Here is a 14,277-nt window from a genome sequence, read left to right on the forward strand (position 1 = left end):
ATTCTTCCTTCTAAATAGAGCTTCTCCCAAATCCATTCACTTCTCTCCATCAACAATATCAATATCCCAGTGCAGGCCATTACCCTTGTATATCACTCCAACAGTCTCCCAACCCAAGCTGTCTCGAGGGCAGAGTCACATCTCCAAGGAAAGGTGGGGAAATCAACTCTTGGACTTTGACATCCTGTTGCCACTTTTCCCATCAAACTGACAGCCATCATTATTTTTTTCTCTTCATCCCCCTTAAAATCAGCAAGCCACTTGGCCTCAGTGCCAGCACCTCCCTTCTCCTTCTTTAGGATGCCACACCGTCTCCCTGCTCTCCCCACCTCCCTTCACTCTCTCACTCTCTCCCCTCTAAGAAGGTAAAATAAATGATTTTACTTTTATAGATCCTAATCTCTTTGCGAGAAATCTTTCTCCACCCTGGCTGTGAGCACCTACTAAGCTTTCCACCCTAACACTCAACCCAACTTGTCTCTACCTACAATTTTGCTTCCCTCCAATCCATTTCTCTCAGTGATCTTTCCATGACACACATCTAACATCTAACATTCCCCTGCTTAAAACATTTCAATTGCTTCCTGCCCCCTTTGGATATGGTAAACTAGATTCCTTATGTTGGTTTACCAGGCATTTACTTTACGGCCTGATCTACCTCCCTAACCATATATCCCCCACTCCATTTATACCTTATTTTCAGATACTTCAACTTCCCCTGCTCTCTCAGACTTCCAGCTTTCCCACATATTGTTCCCTCTGCCTAGAAGCTCTCTTCCCGTTACCCAATTAACTTCCCATTAATCATCCTTAGGCTTTCTGCTTAAAGGCCAATTCCCCCAAAAAGCCTTAGTGCAGTTGCAGTGGTAGAGAGTACAAGCTCTGGAGCCACCATGCCTGGGTTTGAATCCCACCCCCAACATAACTTCTGTGTACCTCAGCTCTCTGATCATAAAGTGGGGATGACAATAATACTCTCATAGAGTTGTTGTGAAGATTAAATTAGCAAATGTAAAACTCTTGAAATAGTGCCTAGAACATATTAAATGCTCAAGAAACCTTACCTACATGTGAAAGCCTTTTTTGGATCTCCTTGGACTAGTTAGCTTTGCTAGCACCAATATGGTACCCTGTAATCGCCTTCATTCTAGCACTTATCATTCTAGCACTTGATTGGCTTGTCTTCCCCACTTGATATTGAATACAGAAGCCACTTTTTTTTTTTTTTACCACTAGAACCCCAGCCTCTACTTTAGTAACTAGCACAGAGCAGATGTCCAATAAATGAACTGAACATTCTTTTTAAAAAACCTCTTCATCAAAAGAATGAGAAGTCAAGCCATAACTGAGAAAAAATATTTGCAAAATACATATCTGATAAAACACTGTTATCTAAAATACATGATGAATTCTTAAAACTCAACAATAAGAAATGAACAACCTGATCAAAAAATGGAGAGGCTCTGAACAGACTCCTCACCAAGGAAACTACTGGATGGCCAATAAGCATATGAAAAAGTGTTCAACATCATATGCAGGGAACTGCAAAGTAAAACAATGACTACCCACCTATTAAAATGGCCAAAAAGCAAAACATAATACCAAATGCTAGTAAGGAAGTAGAACAACATTCACTGCTGGTGAGAATGCAAAATGGTATGGTCACGTGGAAGACAGTTTGGCAGTTTCTTACAAAACTAAACATACTCTTACCATACAATCCAGTAATTGCACTCCTTTCCATGTACCCAAATGAGCTGAAAACTTATGTCCACGTAAAAACCTGTCTATGACAACTTAATTCATTAATTGCCAAAACCTGGAAGCAACCAAAATGTCTTTCAGTGTGTGAATAGATAAATATCCATACAAAGAAATATTTTTCAGCAGTAAAAAGAAATGAGCTATCAAGCCATGAAAAAACATGGAAGAACCTTAAATGCATATTACTTAGTGAAAGAAACCAGTCTGAAAAGGCTACATGCTGTGTGATTCCAACTATATGACATTCTGGAAAAGGCAAAGCTATGGAAACAGTGAAAAGATCAAGGAGTAGGACTGGGCAATGAGAGAAGCTGAACTGCAATACAGCCACAACAAAGATCTCAGCTGATCCCAAGGGAGCCCTGGAGCTGGCCCTTCAGAATTGTCAGGAATTAAAATAAGGGGGCTATAGATCTTCCTTTACACATTGTGTCCAGTTACACAGAATTAGTTTTTCTTAATTTCCAGGGCCCCTTCAGCATGTTTCATCATACTTTAGGCAGAATCCACATGGACTCTTAACTTTGCTTTTTAATTGTGAATCATCAAACAAATGTGACTGATGCTTTCATTTCTGTTTCTAGTTTAACCCTGAAAATAATGCCATATTAAAAAAGCAAAACACAGAGCCAATAAGGCATATGATATGAACAGAATTAAAATGATAAACAAGTGATTTAAAATGGACAAAACTCAAAAATGAAGTGATGTTTTTATCTAAAGAAAATTCTTCACCTTTATGTATTACTTTATCATGCAATAACAATAGTTTAAAGCACCTCAATTTACAAAATAATTTCACAGATATCCTTTCAGTGTTTTCCAGCCTCCTAACTAGATTAAATCTCTCTTTCATATACTCTCCCAAACACCCTCCACCCATTCTTTCTGTAACATTGTTCAAACTTAAAATGATATGTTCAATGTCTCTCTTCCTTAGTCTATTTGCACAAGGACAGGGACTAGGTCTGAATTGTTCCCCACTGTGAACTCAGTACCTATGTCTGTGCCTGGTACATAGCTGGCACTCAATAAATATTTAGTGACTAAGTGAAAAGGTTTCCCCAAATAAAAAACTAAAAAGCAACCATCTCTATGTAATTGATAACTTAATCACCTGAGCACGTATAGGGTGCCTGAACTGTATATAAACTTGTTAAATCACAAAAACAGATACCCCATCATGCTTTTAGAGAACTTATCTAGACTACTGATTAGACTTGGTTCCAAAAAGTAAAATGTGACAAGTGTTTCTCATACTAGCCACACACTCACATAAAGTTGATTGGCCTTTATGAGATATTATTAATTGTAGTATACTTCTTGTATACTTGTGGGCAGGGTTTAAAGAGGTCATAATCCTCTTTGCACCTTTTCAGAGCCAAACTTCTTGAAAATAAAGTCCACAGACACCAACTCTACTGCCTTATCTCCCTTTTTCTCCTTTATTCACACCAAACTGGCTTTAACTTCCACAACACTGAAACTAGTCTCTTCAAAGTTACCAACAACTTTATTATAGCTGAGTCCAAGGAACACATTTTGGTCCTTCTCTTATTCAACCTCAACAGTTTTGGTTCTTCGGTTTTGTTTTTTGAGACAAGGTCTCATTATGTTGTCCAGGCTGGCCTAGCACTCCTGATTGAGTTCAAGCAACCCTCCTGCCGCATCCTCCCGAGTAGCTGGGTCTTACTGGTGCACACCATCACACCTTGCTTCAACCTCAATAGTTTTTAACATTGCTTTTGCTTTTCAGAGTTCCTGCTGTGACTTCAACTACCACAGATGTTAGAAAAAGAAAAAAAGCTGGAACCTAACTCCCTACTTCCTTTACCCTTACAAATCCACTCATAACCTAAAGTATTACAGTAAGAATATTTTAACCTACACCCCCACCCCAACCCTCTTTGGAAACTAAGTTTTTTTTATTTGCACAAATTTATGGGGTACATGTGCAATTTGGTTACATGCATAGATGGTGGTGTGGTCAAGTCAGGGCTTTTAGAGTATTCACCATCCAATTAATGTACATTGTACCCATTAACTAATTCCTTATCATCCATCCCCTTTCCCATTCCCTCACCCTTCCAAGTCTCCATTTGCTGTCGTTCCACTCTCTACATCCATGTGTACACATTTTTTAAGCAACCACTTATGAGTAAGAACATGAGATATTTGACTTTCTGTGCCTGCCTTGTTTCACTTAAATAAACCTCTTTTTGCTTTTAACTTGGAAAAAAAAAGGCAGGAATAAGCTATAAAATCTTTCCAAGTCCTACTCAAAAGGATAAATAATATATAAAGTCACCTATCCCTACCTTAACACACATTTTGTAATAATAAAATGTATATTACATTTCTATACTTAAACTTTAAACTCTTTAGTAATAAAATACAGTAGTTTTTAATCTTGACTAGAAATCTCATATGACATTGATTATAATATTAAAAACAGTTAATTTACTTCACTTTAAAAACAGACAAGACTCTTAGTAGACCCATTGGCAGGCAGCATAATTTTACTGAATTCACCTTATGAAATAAATTTTCTTTTAGAACCACACCAAAGTTGGCTCTCTTTCTTCTTTCAAAAGAAGTTAAAATTTGGATGCAAATTATAGAGCTCAATCTCATTCATTAATGCTGCGCAGTGGACTCTGAAAAATGCCATAGTCCTCATACCAGTTTCATAGCTTCTGAATACTGATTCTTTCTGGTCTGGCAATAAACAGACTAACAATAGCACTCAAATGACCTTGAAAGTGTTGCTTCACTCTCCACATAAAGTATTTTTTGGCATCTTCTTATTAGTCAGCAAATTTCAAAAGCAAATTAATAACAATAATTGAGATTAATATCCCTGCAACAATGTCAACTAATTGCAAATGCCTGCCTATTTTCTTCTTAGTGTGTTCTCTAGCTTTTTACTGTAGATGTAAGAACTATCTTTTTTAACAGATGACTTTGAGAACATTTCCCCTACAAAGATGAAGGACTTTGCTCAACAGCACGAAACAGTCAAAACTGAAAATGGAACTTACATAACAGAAGCAAGTCACTGAATTAACATTTTAACAGTTTAAGATAATCTTTTTCTTTTTTAAAGAATTGTGGCAAAAAACACATAAAATTTACCATCTTAACCATTTTAAGTGTACAGTTTAGTAGTGCTAACTAGATTCACATTGTTGCAGTAACAGTTTCAAGTAATCTTTTAAATACCATTCTTTTATTTTTTATTTTGGAGACAGAGTCTCGCTCTGTTGCCCGGGCTAGAGTGCCATGGTGGCAGCCTCGCTCACAGCAACCTCAAACTCCTGGGCTCAAGCAATCCTCCTGCCTCAGCCTCCCGAGTAGCTGGGACTACAGGCATGCGCCACCATGCCCGGCTAATGTTTTCTATATATTTTTAGTTGTCCAGATAATTTCTTTCTATTTTTTTAGTAGAGACGGGGTCTCGCTCTTGCTCAGGCTGGTCTCGAACTCCTGACCTCAAGCAATCCTCCCACCTCAGCCTCCCAGAGTGCTAGGATTACAGGCATGAGCCACCTCGACCCTCCTAAATACCATTCTTAACTCTATTTTTAAAAAACATGTTTTTGGGGAAGTGTATCTTCTTCCTAAATGTATTTATGGTTAGCTACAGAACAAATTTTTTTTTAATTTCAAGAATAGGGATCTGAGATTAGCTATTTTGACTTTATGGCATCATAAATACATGTAAACAGGAGCCAGACTGAATGGGCTCCCACATTACAAATATGAGACAACTTAAGCATAAAAATAAATAAAAGTAGTAACAGATTTTAACCTACTAAATAAGGATCCATGAATCCATAAATACTTAAATAAGCAAGAAGGGAATGTTTTTCCTTATAGAAGAATGCTAACTAATAAATGTAGAAGGTATGATGGAATTAGAAAATCACCATTTTGCATCAAAGTAATCACTTCTCAGGTAAGAATCATCAATAGATGCTAAGACTAGTGGGTAAAAGTCTCATGAGAAACAGGGGAATTACATAGTCTCAATGTATCTTCCCAAAAATTAGTTAAAAATTACAAACGGAGGAGTAAGTTGACAGCACCTGGCAAATATTTTAGCCAACTAACTAAAAGTTAACATCACCAATGATGGGCTAAACCAACATTATGTGGCTCCTAATATGACACACTGAGAACACAGTATCACTTTTGCCATATTCCTCCTAATACATAACCTTTAATCATGAGGAAACACCAGATAAACCTAAATTGCGTGACAGTCAATAAAACAGGATGCCTATACTCTTCAAAAATTTCAGTGTCATCAAAGCTAAAGAAAGACTGAGGAACCTTCCTAACAAAGTCTAAAGACACATGAAAACTTCACATAAGGCATCTGGAGTATCTTAGAATAAAAGAATTGCTATAAACAATAGTAATGAGACAGTTGGCTAAATTTGAATGTCTGTAGATTAGAAAATAGTATTGTATCATTGTTAAACTTTCAGATTTTGTCAAGTATAGTACGGTTTGCAAAGTGAACCTTTGTTTTTTTAAAATATGTACTGAATTATTTAGGAGTAAAGGCCATGTTTGCAACTTACTTTCAAATGGTTCAGAAAGACAGCAACATGTATATATGCATAGAGATAAAGGAAATGTATCAAACTGTTAATAGGTGGTGAAATTTAGGGAAGGATTTTGAGAATTCTTTGTACTATTCTTGCAACTTTTCTGTACATCTGAGATGATTTCAAAATTTAAAAAGTTAAATATGTGTATATGTATCTCTGTGCGTCCGTTTTAGAAGTGTTCCCACTATTTCTCCTATGTTTGAAATTCACATCCCTCAAATGTCTTTAAAGACTTTAAAGCAGCTACTCTATTTCAAATTTTAAAAATAAGTCAAGGTCAAAGTCCTTGGAAACCACAATGAAGATTTGAAAATACTGTCTTTGTATATTGGCCAACTGTGTGGATAAGAAGAATTACTTAAACTAATCATTCCATTTCTTCTGTTAGCTCTACAAAATTACTGAGTCCTAAATTCCCCACCACTAGCACAATTATCATTTCAGTTATGCCAAACTCGTAACCTGTCCGTAAAACTGTCTTCCAACTACTGCAAAGACAAGGATTCTTCTGCAAGTCTGGCTCTGGTTCCATGAATTTTCCCAAATTCATGACTTTAACTTGTTTATGTCTAGATCCTCTAAGAAGAAGAAGAAAAAAGCTCCCCTGAGAGAAAGACAGAACACTGACCTGAAAGATGTGGGTTTTAACTTTTTAGAGGAAGAGGGTCTCAGGACTTTTTATGGAACAAGAAACAAGCATAAACAAAAAGATGTCTACAGACATCTAGAGCGAACATCAGCTGTATCTCAGGAAAAAGTGTCTCAGTTGTGGATGGGAAAACACACAGGCACACACACACACAAATTGTAGAAAAGGTACAAAACACCAGGAAAGTCTCTGACCCGAGTTTAGCAATCTTGTTTCTCATTTAACCTAAGTGTAATTCAGGAAATCTACAGAATCCACAACATATTTTATCACACTATTACAAATGTATCTGTTGCCAGTACCTCTCACAATAGAAGAGAGAAATGTGGTTTGTCACTACTGAAACATCAAAAACGTACCACTGTCAACAGTTCCCTGGCTATTTAACCTACAATCTACTGGTTTAAAAGCAGGTCAGCCTGCATTATAAAAAGACGTCTGCCTTTCAAAACTGGCTAAAGCTGTCAAATTGGATCACTGGCTTTACACAAACTTAGCACTGCTCCATAAGACAGGGCGCATTTCCATAAGCACACCGCCCTCCCTCCCACCCAACCCCTGCCCTTGACAGTGAGTAGGTCCGAGCAGGCACTAGGCGCCCAGTGAAAATGTTTAATTCTTCCAAAAACGTTGGCTTCCAGGGGGAATCCAGGCTTTAAACTCTCCCCAAGAAGGCATCCCCGCGGCGACATTTTGCTCGCGTGTGGAAGCAAGTGCGGGGGACCTGGAGAACCCAACGTGCCAAGAGCGAACGAGGAACGGTGGGAAGTGGCTGGAGAGATGGTGGGCGCGGAGGAGGGGCAGCAGAGGCGCACGTTCATACTCTGGGTCACCTTTACCCTGACCTCTGATTTCTGCCCGGAGCTAGCAGCCCGGAAGGAGTCAAGGGCAGGCCCCAGAACTTCGGACCCGATCCCCAGGCCGGCATGGGCCTGCGGGCGCAAGGGCTAGTCGGCTGCATAGGAGCCGGTGACCTTCGCCCTGACCCTCGCAGGGTGGCAGGTTGAGGCTGGGCCGTCACTGGGCTCTTCCTCCCCGTCCGGACTCACCGCCCGCCGGAGCTGCCCCGGAGCCGCCGCTCGGAACATGGTCTCCGCTCTCGCTGCAGCCCAGCCTCGCAGCCGCCGAGAGCCGAACCTGGCAGCACCGCCTCCGCAGCCACCCCAACGCTCGCGAGACGCGCGGACGAGAACAAACGCCCGAGGCCGGGAGGGCAAGCCGCGATCCCCGCCCGCCCATTGGGCGGTCGCCCTGCGGGAAGTCGGGGGCGGGCCGCGGGAGTGGGGCAAAGGTGAGGCAGTCCAGGCGGCCGGGGCGACGCCCGCCGGCGCAGCCGCAGGATAGAGCCGGGACGGCTCAGGGGGGCGGAGCTCGGGCGGGCTCCCCGCCGCGCGGTGGGCAGCGCTGTCGGAGCGACCTGCCAACTCGGCTTCCCGGCCTCCGCATGAAGCCTCCCTCTCACTCAGTTCATTCTTTGGCCCGCTCGTTTCTTCACGGTATCAGCGCTACGCCTGTAATGTGCTTATCACCCTGGCAGGTGACGGGGATGTAATAAAAGCAAGATGTCCCGCTCTTGGGAAACTCACGAGACTGCAGGAAACATCCAAATATAGCATTACTGTTAGGGGCAGGAGTTCACTTCAGTTGGTGACAGTTGAGCTGGAGTTTAGAAGGAACCGCGTGGGCACTAACAGGGAAGGAAAATGATGGTAAGATCCGAAAACAAGGGGCGGAATTCTGTGTGCCGCCTGCAGAAGGAGACAGAACAACTGGAGATAAGGCTGGGGCCCACTCTGACCCTCTTGTCTCCCCACTCTGCCTCTACTAGGCAGTCCCACCCACACGTTGGCTTCCATGCTGATGGCTCCCAAATCTCTCCTGACCTTTGAACCACATGTCCGCTTCTGCTGGGCGTCTCCTCAGAATGTCCTTGAGTCCTCTCCCCGCTTGTCCTCAGGTGACCAGGAGTTCTCTTCCAGACCTAATTCTTCCGTACTCCCTTTTCAGGGAGCGCCTTCCACCTCCACCCGGCTGCTCAGGCCAGAAACCTAGAAGTCATACCTGACTCTTTTCTCTCTCCTTTTCCCCATTCTGTCGGTCGCTACGCCCTAGCAATTCCACATCCAAAACAGCCCCCAAATCCATCCGCGGCTCTCTTCTACCCGGCTCTGTGTTGGGGTTGCTGCAGTCGCCTCTTTACTGTCCTCCCAGCCTCCAGTCTTTCCCACCCCGAATCCATTCCCCCCAACAGAAGAGCTCTTTCAAAAGAGCAAACTAGTGATGTCACTGACCTGTTTAATATATCTCCCTGGCTCCCCCTTGTTTTTACGATAAAGTCCAAACCTTTAACACGAATTCTAAGCCCTGTACAAGGCTGTGATCCTTTACCCCTCTCACCCTCCAGTGGCCATACAGAACTTCCTTCATTTCCTCCAATGCCCCGCTCCCTCTGCCTCCCCACTCTCTCTCTTCTTCCTCTCTCCCCTTTACTCCTACAACTGGTTAATACTTACACATGCTTGAAATTTCAGCTTGGATTTCCCTCCTCACACTAACTCCAAATTGGATACCTTCTCCACGTGCTTCTATTTCCCCCTGTGCTTCCCCTATTGTAGCAATTGTCACATGGATTGTAATGACCTGGTCACTTGTCTGTCTGACTAAGATTTGTATGGGCAGAGAATATGTCCTTTTGAAATTTTGTGTCCACAACACATAGCACAGTTCTGGCCCATAGTAGGCATCCAATCAGTATTTGTTGGATGAATCAACAAATTAATAAATGACTTGCCAAAGAGTCTGGACTTTATCATTAAAGTTTTAAGCAGGGGAGTGATATGTTCAGAAATTGTCTCTTTTCCCAATTCAGCAACAGTGTATCTTTCCAGCCTTATCTAGTTGACCAACAAGTCCCATTGACTCAAATTGCAAAAGATTCTGAACTACAACAATTCCCACTAATACCCCTTTATTCCTCCACCACTACCACCTTCACTCCGGCCCCTATCATCTCTTGTCAGGATCATTGCAAAGCCTTCTAACTAGTCTTTCTGTTTCTACTTATGCTTCCAGAAGTCTCTTCTCCAAACAGCAGACTAATCGTGACTGTTCAAAGGCCTACAATGGCTCCCTGTCCTACCACTGTCCCCCTCTCTCACTGTGCCCCAGACACATGGGCCTTCTCGCTGCTCCTTGAACACACCACGCCTGCTCCTTTTCAGGGCTCTGTGCTCTGGTTGTCCCCTCTGCCTGAAGTGCTCTTCCCTCCCTACCTGCATGGCCCACTTCCTCACTTCATTCTGGTCTCTGCTCAAAAAACACATTTTCCAAAAGGACGAGCTTGGTCCCCCGACATAAAATAGCACCCCACTACACCCCACACCCCTGGTCTCCCCATCATCTTGTTTGATTTTTCTTCTTGGCATTTATCACCACCTAACAGGATACACATGTTTCTTCCTTTGTTTATTACTAATCTCTCTGCACTGGAATGTAAGTTCCCTGGAGCAAGAACTTTGTCTGAACCAACAAGCACCACAAGGGCCCCGTGCTCAGCTTTTGTTCTTACTTCTGTTTGAAATTCCCTTCCCCACCAGACAGACCTCTGATCCACCTTTTTTTTTTTTTTCTTGAGACAGGGTCTCACTCTGTTTCCTGGACTAGAGTGCAGTGGCATTAGCCTAGCTCACTACAGCCTCAAACTCCTGGGCTCAAGCCATCCTCCTGCCTCTCAGCCTCCCCAGTAGCTGGGACAACAGGAGTACACCACCATGCCTGGCTAATTTTTTAATTTTTGTAGACATGGGGTCTCACTCTTGCTCAGGCTGGTCTTGAACTCTTGGCCTCAAGCGATCCTCTTGCCTTGGCCTCCCGAAGTGCTAGGATTACAGGTGGAAGCCACCACGCCTGGCCCCACCATTCCAAATTCCCGTCCCCCCTCAGCTAGTGTCTCCACTGGTCTCCGTGGCTTACCCAGTGCCTTGTACACGGAAGATCTGAGCCCTTGACTGAGTACCAAGCCCTTCTCATGCCAGGGTTGCTGCACTTGCCTGTTTATTGTCACAAGTGGGCAAGGGAGTACTAAGAGGCAGCCAAGTGAATAACTCTTGGCCAATATCATGACTCCTCTTCCTGCCTTCTGGTCCCTGCATTTGAGGTGCCCAAAGTACCCAGGTGGCAACTGTGGCTTACAGCTCAATGGGACTCTTGCTGTGTCCTCTGACGGAAGAGTCCCCTTTGGGGGACAAAGCCCTCTAACACTGCAGAGGCCAGAGTCACAGCTCCACATAAAGGTCTTTGATTCAAGATATATGAACCCCATCCTCATAAAGTCCTTCCTCCACGCTGGTGCTCTGAGTGGCCCTTCAGCAGGCCAACAGCACCGGGATGACACAGTCTGTGACTTGCTTAGGTTATCCTGTGATCATGAGCTCACTTCTGTATCTCTGTTGCAGTGAATTGGGTTCCTGGTCTGATGCAATGTTACGGGAGATACTGTGATGGTGAATCAGATACTTGATAAGTCCTCAGGTAGCACCACTGACTAAGGTCCTGCAGGCAGGAAAGGGAAACAGTACTCGGAATGTATGTGTTTGCCTGTCAGGATGAATCGTGGCTCTTCCAGAAAGAAGGGGTTCAATGGAGTCGACTTGCCACTGTGGGGCCAGCTGGTGTCCTGGGGGAATAGTGCCACATCAGGGGCTCATTCAGCAGCAGCAGTAGCTCCATCAGCCTTTGTAAGTGGGAGCCCATGCTTTTGGGCTCATACTGCCTCTCTCTCTGCCACTGTGGTCATTTTATGCATGTCCTCTTAGTGTCAACACTGGGTGGCTGATGACAGAAGCTGGCAAAGGTCATCTGGCCAAGGTGTTTTTGTCTTCTTGGTTACTTGGTGCCTCTTCAATAATAGATGCTTTCTTGTGGGTGTTGACATATAGTAGAAAGATCTTCGTACTTTGCCCACTCCATACATCCATCCTCGTGCTCCTACCCCAGACCTCCTTGCCCCCAATCTTCCAATCTTTCTTCCTCCAGGCCCCTGGCTAGCCAGGTGGGCCATTCATCATTGCCCCTGGGTTCGTATATATCCTACACTTGGGGCACTGCTCTGTCTGCACAAAGCGAATGACCAGGCACGCCTCCTGAAGCTCTGCCTGTGGAGAAGGTTTTCCTTCACCTTTGTCTTTCAAGGCTGTGCCTAAGTGAGGGCATAATGCAACTGCCATCCATTTTCAGCCTGAACCCACATACTGAGTAAACCCTCCATCAACCACATATGGGATTTTTTTCTTCCCCTTGCCAGCTAACTATAAAGATCCTACATGCGACTGTAAGTGTGCACTGGGGGAGAGGTGCTGGTACAGCAGTGGTGACCGTGGGGTCTAGGCTGCCAACTCATGCAACTTGCCCATGTCCTCCCGTCCTACTTGTGCTCAGTCCTGGATATGCCAGTTTCATCCTAGGATGGCTTCTTACTTGCTTGCCTGCCTGATGTTATGATTTGGTGGGTTTGACAGAGCCCAGCTCATGATAGGTAATTCCTTACCTGTGGTCACTTGGTATCCTATGATCAGGCCCTGTAGCACACCTGGAGTTTTTTTTTTTTTTTTTTTCCAAAAGGCACATAAATCTCTGCTGCAGTTGGCATGGCCTTTCTCTAGTACTGTAGGGGCCTGTATTGTGATTGTCGAAGTGGGTCTTGCCGTAAACTCCACACAGCATCTTTTTCTAGCACTGATAACGCTAACACCATCTCTGGGAGCACAAATGGCCAAGTAGCAGGACTGTCTGCACTGCAGCCTGACTTGCTCTGAGCTCACTTAACGGTGGCAGCCTTTTGTGTCACCTGGTACATGGGCCGGAGTAGTGTTTCCCAATATGGAATATAATGTGTCCAGGAGCCAAAGAGGCCTATCAGGCATTATATTTTCTTCTTTGTGGTGAGAGGTGCAAGATGCAATAATTTGTCCTTTTCTTTGGGTGGGCTATCTTGGCATGCCCCTGACTCTGGACCCCTAAACATCTGACTTATGTGGCAGGCCCCTGAATCTTTATAAGACTTATCTGCCCCTCTCTGGAGTACCTATGTCAGTCCAAGACCTCTAATGTGCTGGCCACTCTTGTCCATGCAGCTGAATTGGTATTGGATGTCATACATCAGTGCAATGTTTTACAGCGTGTCTGGATGGTCCAAATCTCTTCAGGCTGTGTTGTGATAGATGCTGAAAGTTAACATAGCCCTGGGGCAAGACTGTAAATGTACACTGTTGTTCGTTCCATGTGAGTGCACACTGTTTCTGATCTTCTTTTCTCCTAAGGTCAGAAAGGAACCCATTCGCCAAATCAATGTTCACAGAAAATGTACCCAAGTCTGTGTTAATCTACTCTGGTAAAGACACCAAAACTGGTTTGGTGTCTGCAATAGGGCTGCTACTCGTGTGGACTGTGGTAGTCCACTGTCACCTTCCAGATTTAATCTGGTTTCTGCAGGGACAATACTGGGAATTAAGTGGGAAAATGATCCTTGAAGTTTAGAGTCTTGAAATTTGCTTCACAGCATGCTATCAAGGAGGTCCTCTAGCTTCTTCATGGTTCTCAATTACCTGTTAATCATTCCTACTCTTCTATAATTTTTTTCCTGTAATGGCGCTTAGCCATTGCTACTCAATGCCATTGTCCTTGTAGTTACTGATTCCCCCGTATTCCTCAAGTGCCAGTACCTTCCCTCCCACAGGCATAGCATCCCAATTTACCACATTGCTGGGGAACCCTCATAAATGGTGCAGCTGGTTTGGTAAACAGACTGGCAGTTCTTCAAAATGGTAAACGTAGAGTTATCATATGACCCAGCAATTCCATTCTTAGGCTTATGCCTAAGAGAATTAAAAATATATGTCCCACAAAAAAGTGTACACAGCTTTTACGTCGGATTCAGGAGTTGCTGACTGACTGTTTGGCGAGCCGGGCATGGCGGGCTCGAGTGGAAGATGGCGGCACAGGCCAAGAACAATGGCGCTATCTTTCAGCAGCCTATCCGAGCAGTTATGTGGAGATAGTAAGCAGTGAGGGCCGCTGTCTGCCCATTGAAAGAGGCCAGCTTGTTGTGAAATTCCTACATTGCAACAATTTCTGACTAGTACCACGACGTTTGCTGGTCTGTTGTGTGAAAAGCTGGTGATAACAAAGACACCCAGGCCGGGCGCGGTGGCTCACACCTGTAATCCTAGCACTCTGGGAGGCCGAGGT

At 43.7% G+C, this 14,277-nt stretch overlaps 1 protein-coding gene across 1 annotated transcript in view; it reads right to left on the bottom strand.

The window, feature by feature from the left end:
* Positions 1 to 8,191, bottom strand: part of ETFA (electron transfer flavoprotein subunit alpha) — a 76,643-nt gene extending 68,452 nt beyond the window's left edge. The window contains exon 1 of the mRNA XM_069457022.1: positions 8,082 to 8,191. Coding sequence (XP_069313123.1) covers positions 8,082 to 8,120 — 39 coding nt within the window. The 5' untranslated portion in view covers positions 8,121 to 8,191. The remainder of the gene's footprint in view (positions 1 to 8,081) is intronic.
* Positions 8,192 to 14,277: the final 6,086 nt, after the last annotated feature.

Source organism: Eulemur rufifrons, chromosome 2 (genome assembly GCF_041146395.1).
Source record: "Eulemur rufifrons isolate Redbay chromosome 2, OSU_ERuf_1, whole genome shotgun sequence".
Lineage (NCBI taxonomy): Eukaryota > Metazoa > Chordata > Mammalia > Primates > Lemuridae > Eulemur > Eulemur rufifrons.